The 16632-nt window shown below is 42.1% G+C and overlaps 2 protein-coding genes across 7 annotated transcripts in view; one reads left to right on the top strand and one right to left on the bottom strand.

Moving 5' to 3' along the window:
• Positions 1–16632, bottom strand: part of LOC122572290 — a 182210-nt gene that overhangs the window by 38464 nt on the left and 127114 nt on the right. The window lies entirely within an intron of this gene.
• LOC122572292 lies at positions 6753–9972 on the top strand. The gene is given in 9 exon segments (XM_043737094.1): positions 6753–7002; positions 7398–7524; positions 7598–7742; positions 7838–8113; positions 8212–8377; positions 8623–9144; positions 9341–9526; positions 9613–9803; positions 9805–9972. Coding segments are annotated over 9 exon segments (1752 nt in total). The 5' UTR covers positions 6753–6905; the 3' UTR covers positions 9847–9972.

Raw genomic sequence — 16632 nt, 5'->3', positions numbered from 1 at the left:
TTTCGCTATGTCGGATACGCGTTCCTCTCCTCTCCGAGATGTGTCTGGTAATGGTGTTTGACGAATTATGGGCTTTTGTCACTGTTCAAAAGCAGTCGACCATCTGTACGCTGACGCGTCGTTTCTCTCGAAGCATTACGGCAACATCAAAACGAGAAGAAGATGGAGGAAAAAGGGGGAAAGACTTTCTGCAGCGTCGCGATTAATAATTCCTCTTGCATATCTTTCCCCTTATCTTTCCTAAACTACTGTCCTATTTCCATCGTTACTCTCCTCTTTATCTCGATTCTGCTTCTTTCTGTTTAGCCGGTTCGTCTTCATATTCGCCGATTTTGCCGCCGTTCTTGCCAGAAACCGGCGCGGATTCGTCCCTCTTTCCGATTCGGACAATACGCGGGCAACGCGACTGTACCCGGAGCTGACCCGGTTTTCACGAAGCTTCGTGCCGTAGCATCGTAATAAATCCTCGACGCGTGACCCGTCGTCCTCCTTGTGCCACTCCTCGTCGCGGGATTATATTTTATTACGCGGTAAAATATGAACTTCTCGCGCCGAGTGCTTTCCCATTTATCGCGCTGACGATCGCAACAGCCTGCGCGACGCCCGATGCTAAATCACGCGGCTACGTTAACTCGACTTTCGGATTTCGCCGATTTTGCCCTTCCCTCGCGTTCTATCGTTCGGCACTTTGGCGAGATAGTAACCGGCCGAAGATTTACGTAGAAAGTACTCGCGGATTCGTTTCGAATCTTTCAGTACAAGATCGTAACAAGGATGTAACTATTCTTTCTACAACCGAATGTTTCTAAACAGCGTCTGGGCGGATAAATCACGGGCGAAGCGAGAAGAAACGACGGAAATCGAATAGAAACGGCGTAATGCTTCTCGTCAGGAATAAATGCCGTCCGTTCAACCGGGAAACTCGCGCGTATTTCGTGACTTCTACCAGCGAGAGGGGCACGAGAAGGATGAGCGGAGATAAGAAAGAACGTGTCGCGACTGAGAAAATTCCACCGTAGGAGATTGCTCTTCCAAAAATGCCAGACAAACCTTGGGAAATCTCGGAAACGGTAGAAACGGTGGAAAGTCGAAATTGAGAAAATTGGAATCGGGGCTGGCTTGCGAACGAGCTAATTTTCTTATTTCCTTGACTTCTTTCGTGCGTACCGGCGTTGAAGGCCGCGCAGCCTCGATTTATCTTCCGTTTCGAAAGCAACGGTCCGCTTTGAGGTTACGTTAGACCGAGTAACGCGTTCTTCGACGCCGTAAAAAGCCCGGGACGCCGAGGAAAAGAGTTGCGCGCCGCGATACGGGATACTTTTACGAGCGGTGCAGGATTTTCTGCGGGATATGCTCGCTGCGGAAACCGCTGCGCGAATGTCGGTCGGGTTTTATGCGTTTCCGGGCCTCGTGCGATTGGTACGAGGTCGGTAAAGGGATCCGGGATTACGTGCCCGATGATGATGATTCGCTTTCATCGCTTTCGTAACGCGTTTCCACGCAGCAACTCGCTCGATTAGAATGACATGGGAGATCTTGAATTTTGAATTCAGATAGGTTTTTTCGGGCGCGTTTCGGGATAATTGTGGACGTTTAAAGTGGATTTCGCACGATAAATGTGATCGCGGTTCGATCGTTTTTCGTTTCCTGCCACATTTTCCACAAACGTTATAATCAGACGTAAGATTAGAACGAAACTTACGCCTTATCCGGCGATTCAATCGTTTGCTCACGATGCTGCAACTTTAAAGACGTACACGTTGCTACGATTCCTACTCGTTAGTTCGAGATTCGTGGGTTTCGTAAAAATACTCTTGCGGATGTAAGTTTCGCCAGACGTTTAACGATCGACGCATCGATTCTCGTCGCGTTTAAGTTATTCTGTAACCGGATAGATCCTAATATCTCGCTTCTTACTTTTCGACGAAGAGAATGCGAGATAGTGGAGCTTCTTAAAAAATTCCGGCGGACAATAATCGACCGGGAGGGTTATCGAATTCTAAGCACGATTCGAGTCGATTGAATCGGCTGGAAGCCTGTTGAGCCCATCATCTGAGCCAGCCGTACATCCAATTTAGCGTCTCCTTTCTTGTCATTCCGGCTCCGGTGAATCTAGTTTCCGTGAAGATCCATTTGCAAGAGAGATGTACGCCAGGGCGCCACCGGGGGAAGCCAATACGGGGATACCGTGCGATCAGTGGCCTATCAACCGGAGTGCTTCTGCGGCTTCCCCCGTTGAATAGAAAAAGAAAATCATTCGTGGGACGTTTGATCGCGAGCCGAGCGAGACCGACAGATTTCTCCTTCGCGGAATGTCTGCGATCATTTGGCTTCCATTCTTCCACCGGCAATTACGTCCCTTTCTCTCGATATTTCGATCTCCTAGCTTTCAACGGTGATGAATCTCTCCGTTATACCGCCGCAAGGTCGGTCAATTCGTTAGACCTTAAAGTTTGCATAGAGTTTTCATAGAGCAACGAGTAATTTAAAAGGTACGCGGCTTTATATTAGAAAAAGACGATCGAATAGGAAAGCATATTATAGAAAAAGGATAAAATACGTTTCGTTGGAATCGAAATTCGCGTGTTTTCGCTCGGCAAAGAGCAGAGTTTCGCTTCCAACCTTACGGGAATCTGGAACAACAGAGAAATTAGGGAAATGCAGTTGGGATGGGGGAATTTCGAGGCGATGTTACGCGTGGCTGGCGTATCGCCAATTGCAAGCCGGGCCCTACTTGGCAACGGGGATTTAACTGCAGCGTATAAACAAGTTGCACGCTCGCCGACTGCTCGCGATTACCCGTTTAGAACAACGGCGAAATACTGCCCCGCGAGGCAATCAATTCCCAAAAGTTTCCAACTGTGGTTCCCTCCTTCCGTTGCTCATTTTCCAAATGAACGTATTTAAATTTACCCCATATTTCACCGCGCTATGATCTATCGGTAATTCATAAATCGTTCGACTCTCGTTTTCTTTCCAAGTTTGTCTCGCTGCGGCAGAGAAACACTTCTCCCTTTTTAATTATCCGGTGTCAGGATCACGTGGAAACGGAGAAAAGCGTCGCCTTGACGCGTCGCGAGAATTCCATCCGGAAGGGTGGAGGAGGGAAAGAAATTCGTCTAGCCGTTTATCGGGGCTAGACCAAGAAGGGTAGAGCTCGTAGCCGACGGCTAAGGCAGAATTCAGGGATCGTTTCCTCGTCGTTCGTTCTTGCTCCTTTTTTCTTCTTTTCTCCTCCTCCTCGTTCGAAACATCGCAGCCGGAGGCGACGGATGCACATGAACGTTCTTGAACGAACGCGCAAGGATCGACGTGGCGCGGCGAAATATGGAAATAAAGTACGCGCACGGATAAACGACCGAGACGATAGCTGCGGGGTGGATGCAGCCTCACGTGGGTGCTCGTTTTCAAAAGGATACCAACTGCTTTCATGCCTCGACGTCGCTCGTGAATCGAGCGCACCTGGAATTTTTAATCGCAGTCGTCGCGTCTCGAGGACTTCCACTTTTTCACGTCTTTCTAGTTCCGTGTGGCTTATCGTTCGACCTGGATTGAGTTACCGAGAAACAAAAGAAGAGAGTACTAGAAAAGTAGATATAAGAATTCTATACCATACAAGCACTTGCAGGAAGGCTGGGAAAAAGGGAAGGATTTTACAAAACGTATTTCGATAAACGACGATATTTCTTAGTTACGAGATTAATACATTTTTATCCGAGAATTCATGGTGACTAGCAGTTATTTCTTTGACTCTCAAGCACGCAATTGTCAAAATAGAAAAGCAGAAAACTATAAAAAGACTCTGGTCCTTTGCGAAAGTTCAATGTAAGTTGTCGATTTTTCTGATCGCGATTCGAAGACACAGAGACGTCAGAATTTTGCGATATTTGTTTTCTTGTCAGTCGGAGGGTTAGCGGTTGATAAATGGCGAAAAACAAGGGGGATAGAAGGTTGGGAGCGAGTTCTCATTGAAAACATTACGTTCGCCATGATCTGTGTCGGTTGAAAGGCGTCGAGCACCCGTTGACGATGTCGACGTCTCGTTGCGCCTCGTAAATTGCGAAAGCTCACAGAGATGCGCGCTGTGCACTATCTGCCATCCTCTTTCATTTGCCACAAGTCTGTTCTACCCTATGGTGTCCTTCTGTTTCGCGTTTCACCGATACATTCGTACGGTTCATTCAACGAAAAGTTTCATAAAACCGAATTTGTTGGTTCCTAGCTATTTTTTCTTTCTCGTTTCGGTTGTTCCCCCTTTTTGTAACAGAGATAGTTTCGCGCAGATGAATGTGCCGATTTAACGGGAAAGTTAAACTCGTTGCTGAATTGGTTGCTACGGGGTAAACTAGCATGTATGAATTTCAATGCATCTCCATAGGAATGCTCTGAATTTCCCTTTTTTTTTTTTTATCACAGCATTGTTTCGATTGTAAAAGTGCTTCTTTTTTTAACGTTGTTACACGGGGAACGATCGAGAAAAATTTAAAACTGACAAGGGACGAAACTGATAGACTAATTAGACTCATTAACCGTCGAATTTTTTCATTCACCACCTCTTTATCTTTCTGAAAACGTTCGCGAAAAAGGTTTCTGCTGAGAAAAATTCCCTGGAGATTTCCTTTTATTTTCCAGAAGCGGGAGAAATAATCTCTATGACGGAAGAAAAAGGGAAAAGAACGAACGAAACGTGATATTAATTACAGACAGGTCACTGAACCGCGAGATGGAACAGGATCCAGCATTCTTCGGGCCGTGTGATCGTTTTCAGTTGGGAGCTTTGTTGGCAGTCGGTGGAAAGGACGGATTACACCAAGATCCCAATACTTCGCCGCGGGTCGCTGTTTTGTTGCCTGACGAAACAACGCTGTCCGCGCGAAAAAGGATACCACGGTTGCCTATACAACGCGGAGTTCGCGATTCCTATTAAATAAACTGCAGACACGCGCGCAGCTGCATTTAAGCGAACCAACACGTCTCTGGCTGGCTGTTTTGTCCCGTAATGGCACAACACCGCTTTTGTACGCACGCAAGAACAGCCACCGTCTTCAATTCCTCTTCTTTCTTGCCTTTCGCCTCTTTCCCGCTTTTCCGTCGGGCCCTTGCTATTTATGGATTTTGTCGGTTCGAACAGGAAAGCCGACGAAAGTACGCGGAATAAATATCACGAAACAAGTGGCTTCGTTGAACGAGTCTCCATTTCCGCGTGCCCTTTAACTTTTTTACCATCAGATTTCTATCTCGCTAATTGGCGCTGATTTTGGTCCCTTAGTTCGGTAGAAACTTCTTAGAAACAGTAGCTAACAAATGCTGTAAACGGTGGAACGGTGGAATAGAACGTTACGACGACAATTAGACAAGATGAGCGTGATAAAACGTGGCTGCGAGAACAAATGCAATTTCCAAGTTACTCGGCGTTATAGAGGGTTAATTACCTTCTGTATGTGTTTTTTCACGCGGTGAAAGGCCGAATGTGTGTGAAAGGTATTTCGTAAAATTTGCAAGCTTACTCCGGAATTTATTTTAGGGCGTGCGTCGGACAAACGAGAACGGGAAGGTTTTGAAGTGGCTCACAGGGAGCAGCGTTTCGTGCTTTGAAATCGCTTCCTGGCCCAGAGGAATGCGTTTAAAAGTTTGGAAACAGAGTTTATCGAAGCGTCCGAGGCGTCTGGTGTCTCATAATTATACACGAACCCAATAAAGCTTCTAAGAAAAGAATTCGAATACGAGACCAAGTTAAAAATTCTAAAATTCTACGTCGACTTAACGGCTAACCCTTTGCGTCTTCGTACTTACGGTCGTAAGTCACTGGTGACGCTTGAAAAAATTCGCGTACGACCACACGTCCGCTATATGAGAGATCCTTTTTCAGAAAATTACCACCTCCTCGTATCCCGATGTTATAACATTCCGTCGTACTAAACGTGTGCAAACTCTTTAATTAACCTTTAGCATTAACACGACAGCTACGAAAAGAGAGAAAATAGTAAAAAAGGCATCGGCAATTCGCAGAGTGGCCGCTAGCAGAACGGAAGCGACGGGCGACGGAAGAGGGAGGTTTTCTCTTTGACCTAAATGGCCGTCCGGTTGGCCGGTGGCCAGTTCCCTGTGTCCGTGCACTCGGCATCCAACCCTTTACTTATATTTTTCGATATCAATTTCCCCAGGACCGATAAATTAATCGGTTGCCAGTGGCGACCGCTCGTTGCTTCCTGCTCGTAAAATGTTTACGCGCGTCGCCAATGCTACAGGAGAATTAAATTTCCCTTTATGCTTGTACGGAGGAGGTTGTGCAACCTGCGAGAAACGAGGTAAACGAATGGGCCGCTGTAAACATAGAAACGCGACGCGACGGTGCAGCAGCAGTTACATGTACCGTGCTCATGAATTTTCTGTTTCTTCTGTTTGAAATTTCTGTCTCGGTTGTCTGTGCGTTAACATTTTCATAAAGTTTGTTATTTCGGAGTTTTGATGAATTGCTCGACTCGCTAAGAGGAGAGAATTTAGTTTATTAAGGGCTTATTTAATCGTATTTTATCTTTCATTAATTTTCTTATCGCGTTCGTTATTAGTTTCAGTTGCATTGTTTTCCTGAGAAACTGAGATTACGTAAAAAAGGATTTAGCGTTATTATCTTCTTATTAAAGCCACTGATCTGCCTTGTATATTAATGATAACTATTAATACGGTTTGAAAAGGCGCGTTAAATTTCGCGCGAAATTATTGCGAAACAGCGTCAGCCAATCAGAGCGCGTTCTTAAGTTCGACGGGGCCCGTGACGTCACTTTCACATAACGCTCGGCAAGTGGTACTGCGTAACACGAAATTTCGTATTCTTTTGTGGTTCTGTTCAAATTTTTCTATCGAATTCGAGTGATTTGTCGCGCAAATAGTGTTGCGTAGTGAAAATGGAATCCGGAATCAGCTGTGACGACCCGCAGTTCATGAATATGTTGGAAACCTGTCTGCGTGTAGAAATTGAAGCAGCCAACAGCACGTCCTCTGGTAAGTAACCTCTTTATTTCACTGTTACTTGCCATTTTCCTTAAAATAATGTCATATGCATCGATGTTCGTGTTAAATTATAGTTAGTTTATGATATCTGATATCCCATATCGTTTGATATTTGAAACGATACTCGACAGCTTTTGAAGTGATTAACATCGATTGATATTTGAAATAACATTGACACTATTAAATAAATGTGGCCAAAATCGTCCTTCTAGCTATTTGAAATAAGAATTTTGTCGAATTTGATATTATGTATAATATAGGTTATGTATGTTTTTCTTTAATTCTTTAATAACACGTACATAGAATCAAATTTGTGATTTATGATTTATTTGTGACATCTGCAAGTACGATACTACGAAAATCGTGTTTTTATGAATTTTTCTAAGAAGTTGCAAGTGAAATAAAAGAATTGAAGACTAAGGTGCAGACACAATTGCAAACGAGGAAGGAGTTGAAAGAGAAGGCAAAGAATACAGAGGATAATATTGTGATTTTAACTAACATTTTAAACAAGTACGTAAGACAATCGGATCAACGTTACTTTGATCTATTCATTAGGTGTATCATTTTGAAAACTCGTTCATAGGCACAATAAATACATTAACGAAATTTCTAATAAAATCGAGCTGATGAAACTTAATTTGGATAATGACTACAAAGTCATGGAATTAGACTGTGGACAATATGAGAGTATTTACAACGAATACGAAAGAGTATGGGAATCATACCACGTACGTAATTTTCTTTGCATCGCAATGTTAAATTTCAGATGAAAATCGGAAGATCGTCTCGTTGAATTTCATCCTACGATTGCAACGTTATTTAGGCAAAATACGAAGAATTTCCTCTAGCCAAGGTGAGGAAAGAAAACAAGGTAAAATTGGAGAAGCTTCGAATTGATAAAATGGTGGTGGAATATAAGATCAACGAGTTCGAGAAAATTTTGAAGCAGAGAGAGCGGATTACGTGGCTGAGAATGCGCGCGAAAATCGTCGAGCTTGCGCGCGCAATTTTAGACCATATGAGATTCGACAAAGAATGGGAAGATCTTAATCGAAGTATCGAAGCACGCGAGAAGGAGTTGAATACGATCAAGACGGAGGTTTTTTCACAACTTTTTACGAATTCTCGAGATTCTCAATTTTCTTTTTATAACGCGATACTTATAGCATGCCATTTTCGGTTTCTTTCGGTTCTTAGCTAGCTGTACAGTTGAAGAGGCAGGAGGAAGAGAAGAGGGATCGAACGTTGAAGTTGCTGGAAATGCCACCGCCAAAGATTAATTTCTCTCACATGCGCAAGATTTACCATGGGTCGAGGATCGGCTCGCACAGTGGCTGGGAAAAAAATTATGAGAATTCCATAGGTGCTCCTTCACGTTTTATCACGGGATATCCTTCAGAGAAGGGCTTTGAAAATATTTTCCTTTTTCATACTCGACCATCTTTAGTTTAATTAAATTATTGTAGATTTGATCTCTCGATTTCGCATCCAACACCTTATATAAATTTTATTCATCTGAATAATAATTATGATAACAACAATAATAATAATAACAATAATAAACTAATTTATCTGAAATTAAATTAAGAACTGACTCGTTGAATTCAGACTCCCTATCAGTGGATACCTTGATGTTGGAAGAAATGTGTCTAGCAGAAGGTAACACCGTACAATCGCCGTCAGAAATTTCAATCCATATCGGGGAAGATCAGAGTATTCCTCATGACCGTCCGATCGATTCAAAGAGTCCTTTCCTGGACCAGGGACAGCAGGAAATAGAGCACGAGGATGTAGCAAGCGAGGTGGACGGAATCTCGGTTTCAGAACCGATCGATGCAGTCGAGGAGGAAGTGGAACAAGGAATGGGCCAGGAACTGGAGCACATGGACCAGCCATCCGATCTTTCGAAAGATAAGCATACAGGCCAACGTTGCGAGGATCTTGAGGAGGAAATGGATGATCCCGTAGCGAAGAAAATGAGATTGATCTTGGATGAAGGGAAGTTTGTGGCGACACCAATGAAGATTATTCCATTGGAGAAAACGAAGGTTGATCCATCCCCTCGTGCAAGAATCGCAAGGATTGAGACAGTCCGCTACAATATGTCTCCAATGACCAAAATAGAGAAAAGTAACTCGGATCGAGCTGTATTCTAGGCCAAAAGAATTGGTTGATCCACATATTTTATGAATTTTTTAAGCAACTAAAAATTATGTATATTACTAAAATTTTTAACGCGATTCTCCTCAACTAAATCTTTTGGCTTCTAACATTGTATATTTCCTGATATGAATAGAAACTAGCGTGTTTTCAAATAATGATTTAGTCGAGCCAAGGAAAAGTAAGTTGACAGATCAATTTGTCGAATCAGTGATGACGAATACGCCTTCGACAAAGAAGCCTGATCAAGACAAACCCAACCCGTCCAGTATGTTTACTCCTCGACACTACGATTTTTCTGATACCAGTGACATGAGTTTCTGTATGGATAACAATATGAACACTCTGAAAGGTATTACCTTTAGCTTCTCTACTTTGCAATCTTGGATTTATCTTATACTTTTCTATTTCGTCTTTTATTGGCTGTATCGCGTTCAGCTGATCAAATATCGTTGTACGGAGGGTCTGTTCGAGATTTCTGCGAGTGTTCCAACATATCCAGGGCCATCGAGGACGCAATCCCAGAGAGCAGCGCAAACGATCCATCCACCAGCAAGACTTACAATTTGCCACGTACTTACGATACTTCTGATCGAAGGCTTCCATCGTTTCGCTTTCCCACTCTCATACTTACTTTTTTTGTTGCAGAATTCGATTTCAGTAACATTCTGAAACGTAACTCCAGCGGAAAGAATCTCTTCTAAATCCGAGCCGTCTCGAAGAAAGTCGATGTTCATTTAAAAGTTCTGTATTTGTTGTAAAATCTCGTTTGGACGAAATAAAATCGCGCGAAGCAAAGCTGAATGGGGTAATTTTTCTGGAACGGTAATAAGGCTGGTTCTCGTTCGTTTTTCGCCCGAGCTGAATAATATTCGAGCGAAATTACGCGTGGTCGTAATTTTCACCCTCGACAGTCGGTAGAAAGCGTCCGGTGGCTCGGTTCCGTTCTAAGAATCCGGGAAAAGGAAACATGAAAGATGCGGACGGGGGAGGAAAGAGGCACACGCCAGGCTGGAGAGGGAGAAAGAAAGAGCACTCGGCTCGACGACTGGAAAGTAGGTCCTTTAAAGCGCCCCTTTGTGTGCCACTCTTTAAAGACCATTGCCACCGACATTTAATCTTCTGTCTGGATGTTTGTGAATTATTTAAAGGACCAACATGCGACGTCGTGTAGCCAGACGTTAGATCGTTACGTTTTCTGATAAATGACAAGACTTTTCTATGCTCCTACTTTATATGGATATCAATTTTTTCGTCGCGACTTATAAAATTTGTTGTGGAAAAGTGAATGTTGGTTGTATTTGTGTATATGTACATAAGTTTTTGAAAGGTTCTTTATACGAACGTTAAAGTAAATGGAGTTACTGTCTGGAGTTGCTTTCACTGCCGGAAAATTCTAAATTGCTATTAGTAACTGAGTCACTTGTGGTTCTTTTAGAGGAACCTTCTGCGAAGTAATGACGCGAGCAAAACCCATTCGAGTATAGGGTTTTTTTTTTAAAGAAAAGAAACTTAGATTCTAGTTGAAATTTTCCAACTTGTAAGGACTCGGTATTGACTATTAATTGAAATTACGAATAATTCTAAAAAAGAACAACGTGCAGAAGATTAAACGATACCTCTAAGAAAAGAAGGTAGAAGTAAGGTACTTTCCTGGGGAATTTGTTATCGAGAAAGACGTGCGAGGAATAACGAGGCCGGTGAACGGTAACTTCTTAATAAAACCCGACCAGTACCGCTTCGTCAAGCCTCGTTCTTGCGTATAATTGCTTTAACCGGTATAATTGATATAAATTAACCGGGCTCGCGTGGAGAATTCATAGGAGTCGCGGGAAGAATACCAAAGTTTGTTATTACCTATCGTAACTTTCACCAATGGACAGGCGACTTCCGTTATGAATGCAGTTTATAAAAGTAGTCGTATCCATTGGTGATACATCGTCGGCTTATTTTCAAACCTCCGACGTCGACGGAAATAGATGAGAAAATTTAATAAAAAAAAAGAGAGAAAAAAGAAGAAGAAAGAGAAGACAGGAAGGATGAGAGGAAACGGAAGGAGCGAGCTTAAGGAAATTCATAATTGTGCCAGCCAGCGTCTTTGTTTAATGAAAAATGGAAGCGAGCCTTCGGGAGATCTCTTTAAAGAAGATGTCTTACCGTATTCCTGTAATCCTCGAGATACTGTATCTTCCCTTTAGACGGACGGATTATCATAGAAAAGAGAAGAACTACAGACTTGGCATTGGAATATAAATCGTCTGTTTTTTAATAAAGTCGAAGAAAGTATGATTACTTGCGACTGGACATTGTATAAAACATTCAAGGTGGATCTCAAATTAAAGCAGGTATATTTTGGGAATTTTTTCAAATTCCATCATCACGTTTCCTCTGAATAAAAATTGTATGCACATTTGTATCGTTTCTATTCTCATTGTGATAATAAATAACGAATCCCTTTTACGTATCATTGAGTTAGCTCTAACTTATTACATCAATTCTATCATTATACCGTATCATTTAGTTAACTCTAACTTATTACTTCAATTCTATCATTATATCGCATCATTTCACGATCCACTGTATCGTTATCGACATCCAACACGTTTCCACATCAGCCGGAACACCATTTCCTTGACTAGTTTCGCTGACCACTCATTTTTTATCTGTTTCACAGAGAGCAGGCTGTTTTTCTTTCCGGATGGAAGATCCGGTTCCGTGGCTACGTGACTGGAATCCGCCCCCGCCATTGGCACGCCACTCTTCCTCAGTTGCTGGAACCAGCTCCGGTACTCCAGCTTGGATCATCTACGACCCGGTGCACCTTCATCGAATTCGGTGAGTGTACCATCGGCTTGACTGTTTTATCAACGGGACTCGTGCTCCTTTCTCTCTCTCTCTCTCTCTCTCTCTCTCTCTCTCCATTATCGGCGAGCATAAAAAGAGAACGGAACAACGTCTGAATCAGGTAGCCACAACGTTTTACGATCCCGTCTCTTGAATTACGATCGTGGTGGAAAAATGGGGATCGAAGACGATCTGAGCCACTGAGTCAGCTGGAACTTGCTTTACTTCGCATCGGGGAACGGTCCTCTGACGGTCTCAGCGGAGAATCAATTTTGAACTGTACATTATCGAACTGTATAACTTGCCCCATAGTTATAGCCCGATTCAGGAAGCGAGTAACTATCGCAAGGCATATACGATCGAAGTGAAACTTGCTAGGAATAGATTGGTTATGGGTATCGGAAAGCTGAGGCGATGATTGGATTCGATGTTTATGAGATCGTTACAAGGACGTTCAATGTGCCTTCGCCTGGTAAAGCGTAAAAGTTTGATTGTTAGCCTAGCTTTACAGATACACTGAGTATTTTTCCGAACATTTGGTTAAATAACGTTTAAAACGCGAAATATTCGTTCGTTAATGCTTATCGCTATTCATTTTGAAGTACTGAGTCGAGTAATAAGTTCATCTTTCTAAAGTTTATCATTTTATACGAAATATATCTATATAATAGACGATATATCTTTTATTAAGAGTCAAATACATGTATGTTTACATTCTTTACACAATTTTTGTAACGTTCTTCAAAAGTATATACATCAGTAAAAGGCGGACGAATTTATTACTCAATCTCATATATTCTTCAAGGATTAGAAAAGCTAATTTTTAAACAGTTAGTTAAAATCAGTTTATAGAAAATGAAATGCAACCACGATATTATAAAACAGAGCATATTTACAGCGGCTACAAAAAATATTTGCATGTTGTTCATTATATCATTCGCATGCTACGATAAATAAACGCAATGAAAATATATTAAATTCCCCGTGAAATATAGAACCTGATAAAGAAAGGCTTTGTCAGTCGCCAGTATATAAGAAATAATATTATATATTCAGTCACTTAAATTTCAAAATCAATAAGTCATTTCCTCTCGCTGTAATACTTTTTTCCACTCGTTTTTCGATCTCCATCTATCAGTAATCCGCAATATCCGCAGGCTTAAGCAACCGAGCCATAATTAACCAAAAATTACGACTCAGGCTTAGGATTGGTTAAACGCTACGTGGATTTATATCTTGGGTCGTGTTCCCTCTGCAAATTCCTTGTTGATAACGATGATTTACCGCGTCTGGACTCCCGCCGCGATCTTATTAGCCTCATTATAATGATCGCTCCGCGAGACAATGTGCCGACGATGTATCTACACGGGACGGGGACGGGGACGTTGATCAATTGGCGAGTTTATTGCGAAATAATTGCGTAGCCACGCTGCTCCGTGCGTTTTCGCGACTCTGATATATTATTCTCGTTCGTCGAGCAGCTTATCGGCGCAGCAGGGAGGAAAGCTCGCAAGCTTGAAACTCGCGCCGCGATTTATATTTCGCGTTACGTGCGGCTGGGTTAATTGTTATCAGGCTGGTTGAGCTTGTGCTCCGTGAAGGTAGCTAGATAGGCTGGTGTTTCGTGTGCTTTCCGCTGTGGGGCAAATTACGAGACGTATTCAAGGCAGGTTTTTATAATCCACCTCCCCCCTCCGCCCCACCGACTGAAATTCGTGACTACGAATTTCATGCAATTTTCCTAACTTACGAGATAACGAGGTTGCAATAACATCGTAGAATTTGGCGAAAATCCTATTATTGTGAGATTAGAATTAGCGTATATCTAAAATCACAGGTTGTATTTTTAAAAGATAGAGGCTGCGCAAGTAAAATTAGGTTGAGTACAGAATCTCAACAAAATACGAATGACGGACGAATGTAAGAGCTCTCTCCTTTAATAGTTGGCACTTTGTCAACTAATCGAAATCAATATACGGAAATACGAGGTAACACGGGCCAAGAGCAAACAAGAAGCCACTGCCAGCAACTTGGAACGAGGATCGACACCCCATAAGATCTGCAGACGCACAAATTGCCTTCCATCAACGTATCTGTCTATCCCGTGTCTCTCCATTCCTCGAACACCATAGACTTGTCGTTAAAAACTACTTCTCCACGGCAAATTGCCAGCATTTAGCAACCACGACTCAATGGCTTTATTCTTCGTAGCTAGTTGAACCTCGAAGACGTATAAGAACGAAGGGTTTCTCCAAATCCGTTCGTAACGCGTTTCGCGCAGGTATTCCAGAATACCCGGTTTTCTTAGGCCGTCGCCGCAGCAATTGTGAATTCCACCTCTGTTTCGTTTAATCTCACCGCGAATATCAAGGTAACCAGGCTCGCATTTATAATCGCGTAGCGTTTTCCGTGGAGTTTGGTGTTAAACGGCCGCGTGGAGACAATAAGAGGAAACGCGGTGGCTTTATGTTGCTGGCGGTTTTGTGTTAAGGGAAGCTAGGGAGATCGATAGCGTTTAATACGTCGTGTGCTGGAATAAGGGGAACCGCCCAAGTGTGAGACGCGAAACGAATGCGAATGTATTTAATTTCTCGTTTGGTTTCGTTGGCGGGTAGCTGACGTTAATCGAGGATTAATTATTTCTGGCTTTTAACAGAGCAAAGAGTATTCTAGACTAACTACGGTAGCGGTATATAAAGTCAGTCGCGAAAGTCACACGCTTATCTAATTCTCTGTACCTGACTTACCCGAGAAATTGAAAACGCACTTTGTCACGCAATTATTTATATCGCGTTGCGTATCGATACAATTATTCTTAATGTGTTTCTGCAAAATTGAAGCAAACTGAAATATAAGGGAAATATATGCAACCCTGGAGACCTAGAAAGATAAGGTACATTTCTTTTCGCCTACAAGTATTTGCTAAAGGATCAAGACTTTTATGGGCAGTCTTAACTCTGTGTTTATCGATTTTTTCTTAAATAGAATTTAAAAACGTCGGAGTAGTAGAACGTTATCTGGTTGAATATCCGGCGGAACTTTGTGTGCTTACGCCCGGTGGCAAATGTGCTTGGATTGTAAAAAGGTACAAATTCTTGTGCGAACTAATATGAAAGTAGAGTATCTTCGATTCAGCGTACGATTTTTCCATAATTTTGAAAAATAAGAACGCGACAGCTTGTTACGAACGTAATTGTATTTTTCGCTGAAAAAAAGATTAAATCTAGACATTTGTAAAAATTCAAGCGATTAAGATAACAAAAGAATTGTGCGCCACATTGTAGATATAGATGCAATAAAGATTTCGAGTTAATCGGATGAAGAGTTTAAAGATCAAAAAACATTGTTTCGAGAAAAGCGCGTTTAAGGTTTTAGGTTAATCTTTCTCTACAATAAAAGAATGTATTCGGTGTTATAACTAAGCCATTTTTCAGAATTTCAAGATACCATTTTAACACGGTATTCTGTACGTTCGGAGCTTTAAAAAAACGCAGAAGAAAGTTTCGATTTTTTGAAGTCCACGTGGTTGCACATTGAAAAAATGAAACATTCGACTCATGAAAATTTTCTAAGTAAAATTACGTTAGAAATTGCAAAACCTTTGATTTTATCCGTAGCTTAAAATATCTTATATTTGATGGGACGTATACGGACTTTCGTAAGTGACTGTAGGTCGTAGAAAAATCGTGTCAGTCATCGACTAACGAGTTTGTAACGTAGCGTGAAATAAGCGTGAAATAATATTTTCAAGTAATGCGCGTTCAATTTTGAGTAGCGTTTTCGTTTCTGAATCGATTCCAAACAACGATCCACGACGAAGAATCGAGAAAGTCCAATTTTGCCGTAAATTTTTGAATACCTTACGCGTCTGAAATATCGAATTCTCTTTAACGGGGAAATATTTCTTCCCACTTTATAATCTTGGTAAAATACCTCGGAGAAAATATTCGAGAACATTTCCAGTCCCTTACGTAAGATGCTCCGTTGCATGAAACTTTAAAGTAGGTTATCAGGTAATCTCGTTGCTTTCCATTCATATTCCATTGTTTCTTCGATATCTGGTGAAAAGGGCGACGAAAGTTTCCACGTAACTTGCTCCCTGATCGCTTTCCATCCCAGTTCTTTCCCGTTCCACCGCCTGTTTCGAAACTTTCTTTTACAGAAGGATCGATGAAACGGTGGGAAAGTCGTGTCATTAATTTTTCCGTCTGTTTTCTCGGAGCGGCAGGGTCGAACAAACAGGCAAATATTTTTCCTAACGCGTCGCCTCTATCCCCTTTCCTCGTCGTTGCTTCGGCGAACGAGACTTCCGCTTAGTTCTCTTTGAAGCGGCGAATAAAAGTTGCAGCTGCAATTTGCAGGGGCCGATATCGTTCGTCGAACGCGATTCGCTTTGTTAAACGAATCGTTCCAGTTCGTTCGAGTTCATCGCAATAATCAAGCAAGTTCTTTCCATTTCAAACGAGATATCTTTAATTATTTTGTCGGTTTCTCGTTAACCGTTTGGTTAACATCGAGTCTCTTTTCAATGATCGAGACGCGCGAGATACGGACTTTCCTTGAGGGATAAATCATGAGAATTAAAGGGTCGTACGGGAGTTTAGGTCGTTTTTG

This window comes from Bombus pyrosoma, linkage group LG11 (assembly GCF_014825855.1).
Source record: "Bombus pyrosoma isolate SC7728 linkage group LG11, ASM1482585v1, whole genome shotgun sequence".
In the NCBI taxonomy this organism is placed as follows: Eukaryota; Metazoa; Arthropoda; class Insecta; order Hymenoptera; family Apidae; genus Bombus; species Bombus pyrosoma.
This window is presented reverse-complemented; position numbering and strand designations above follow the sequence as displayed.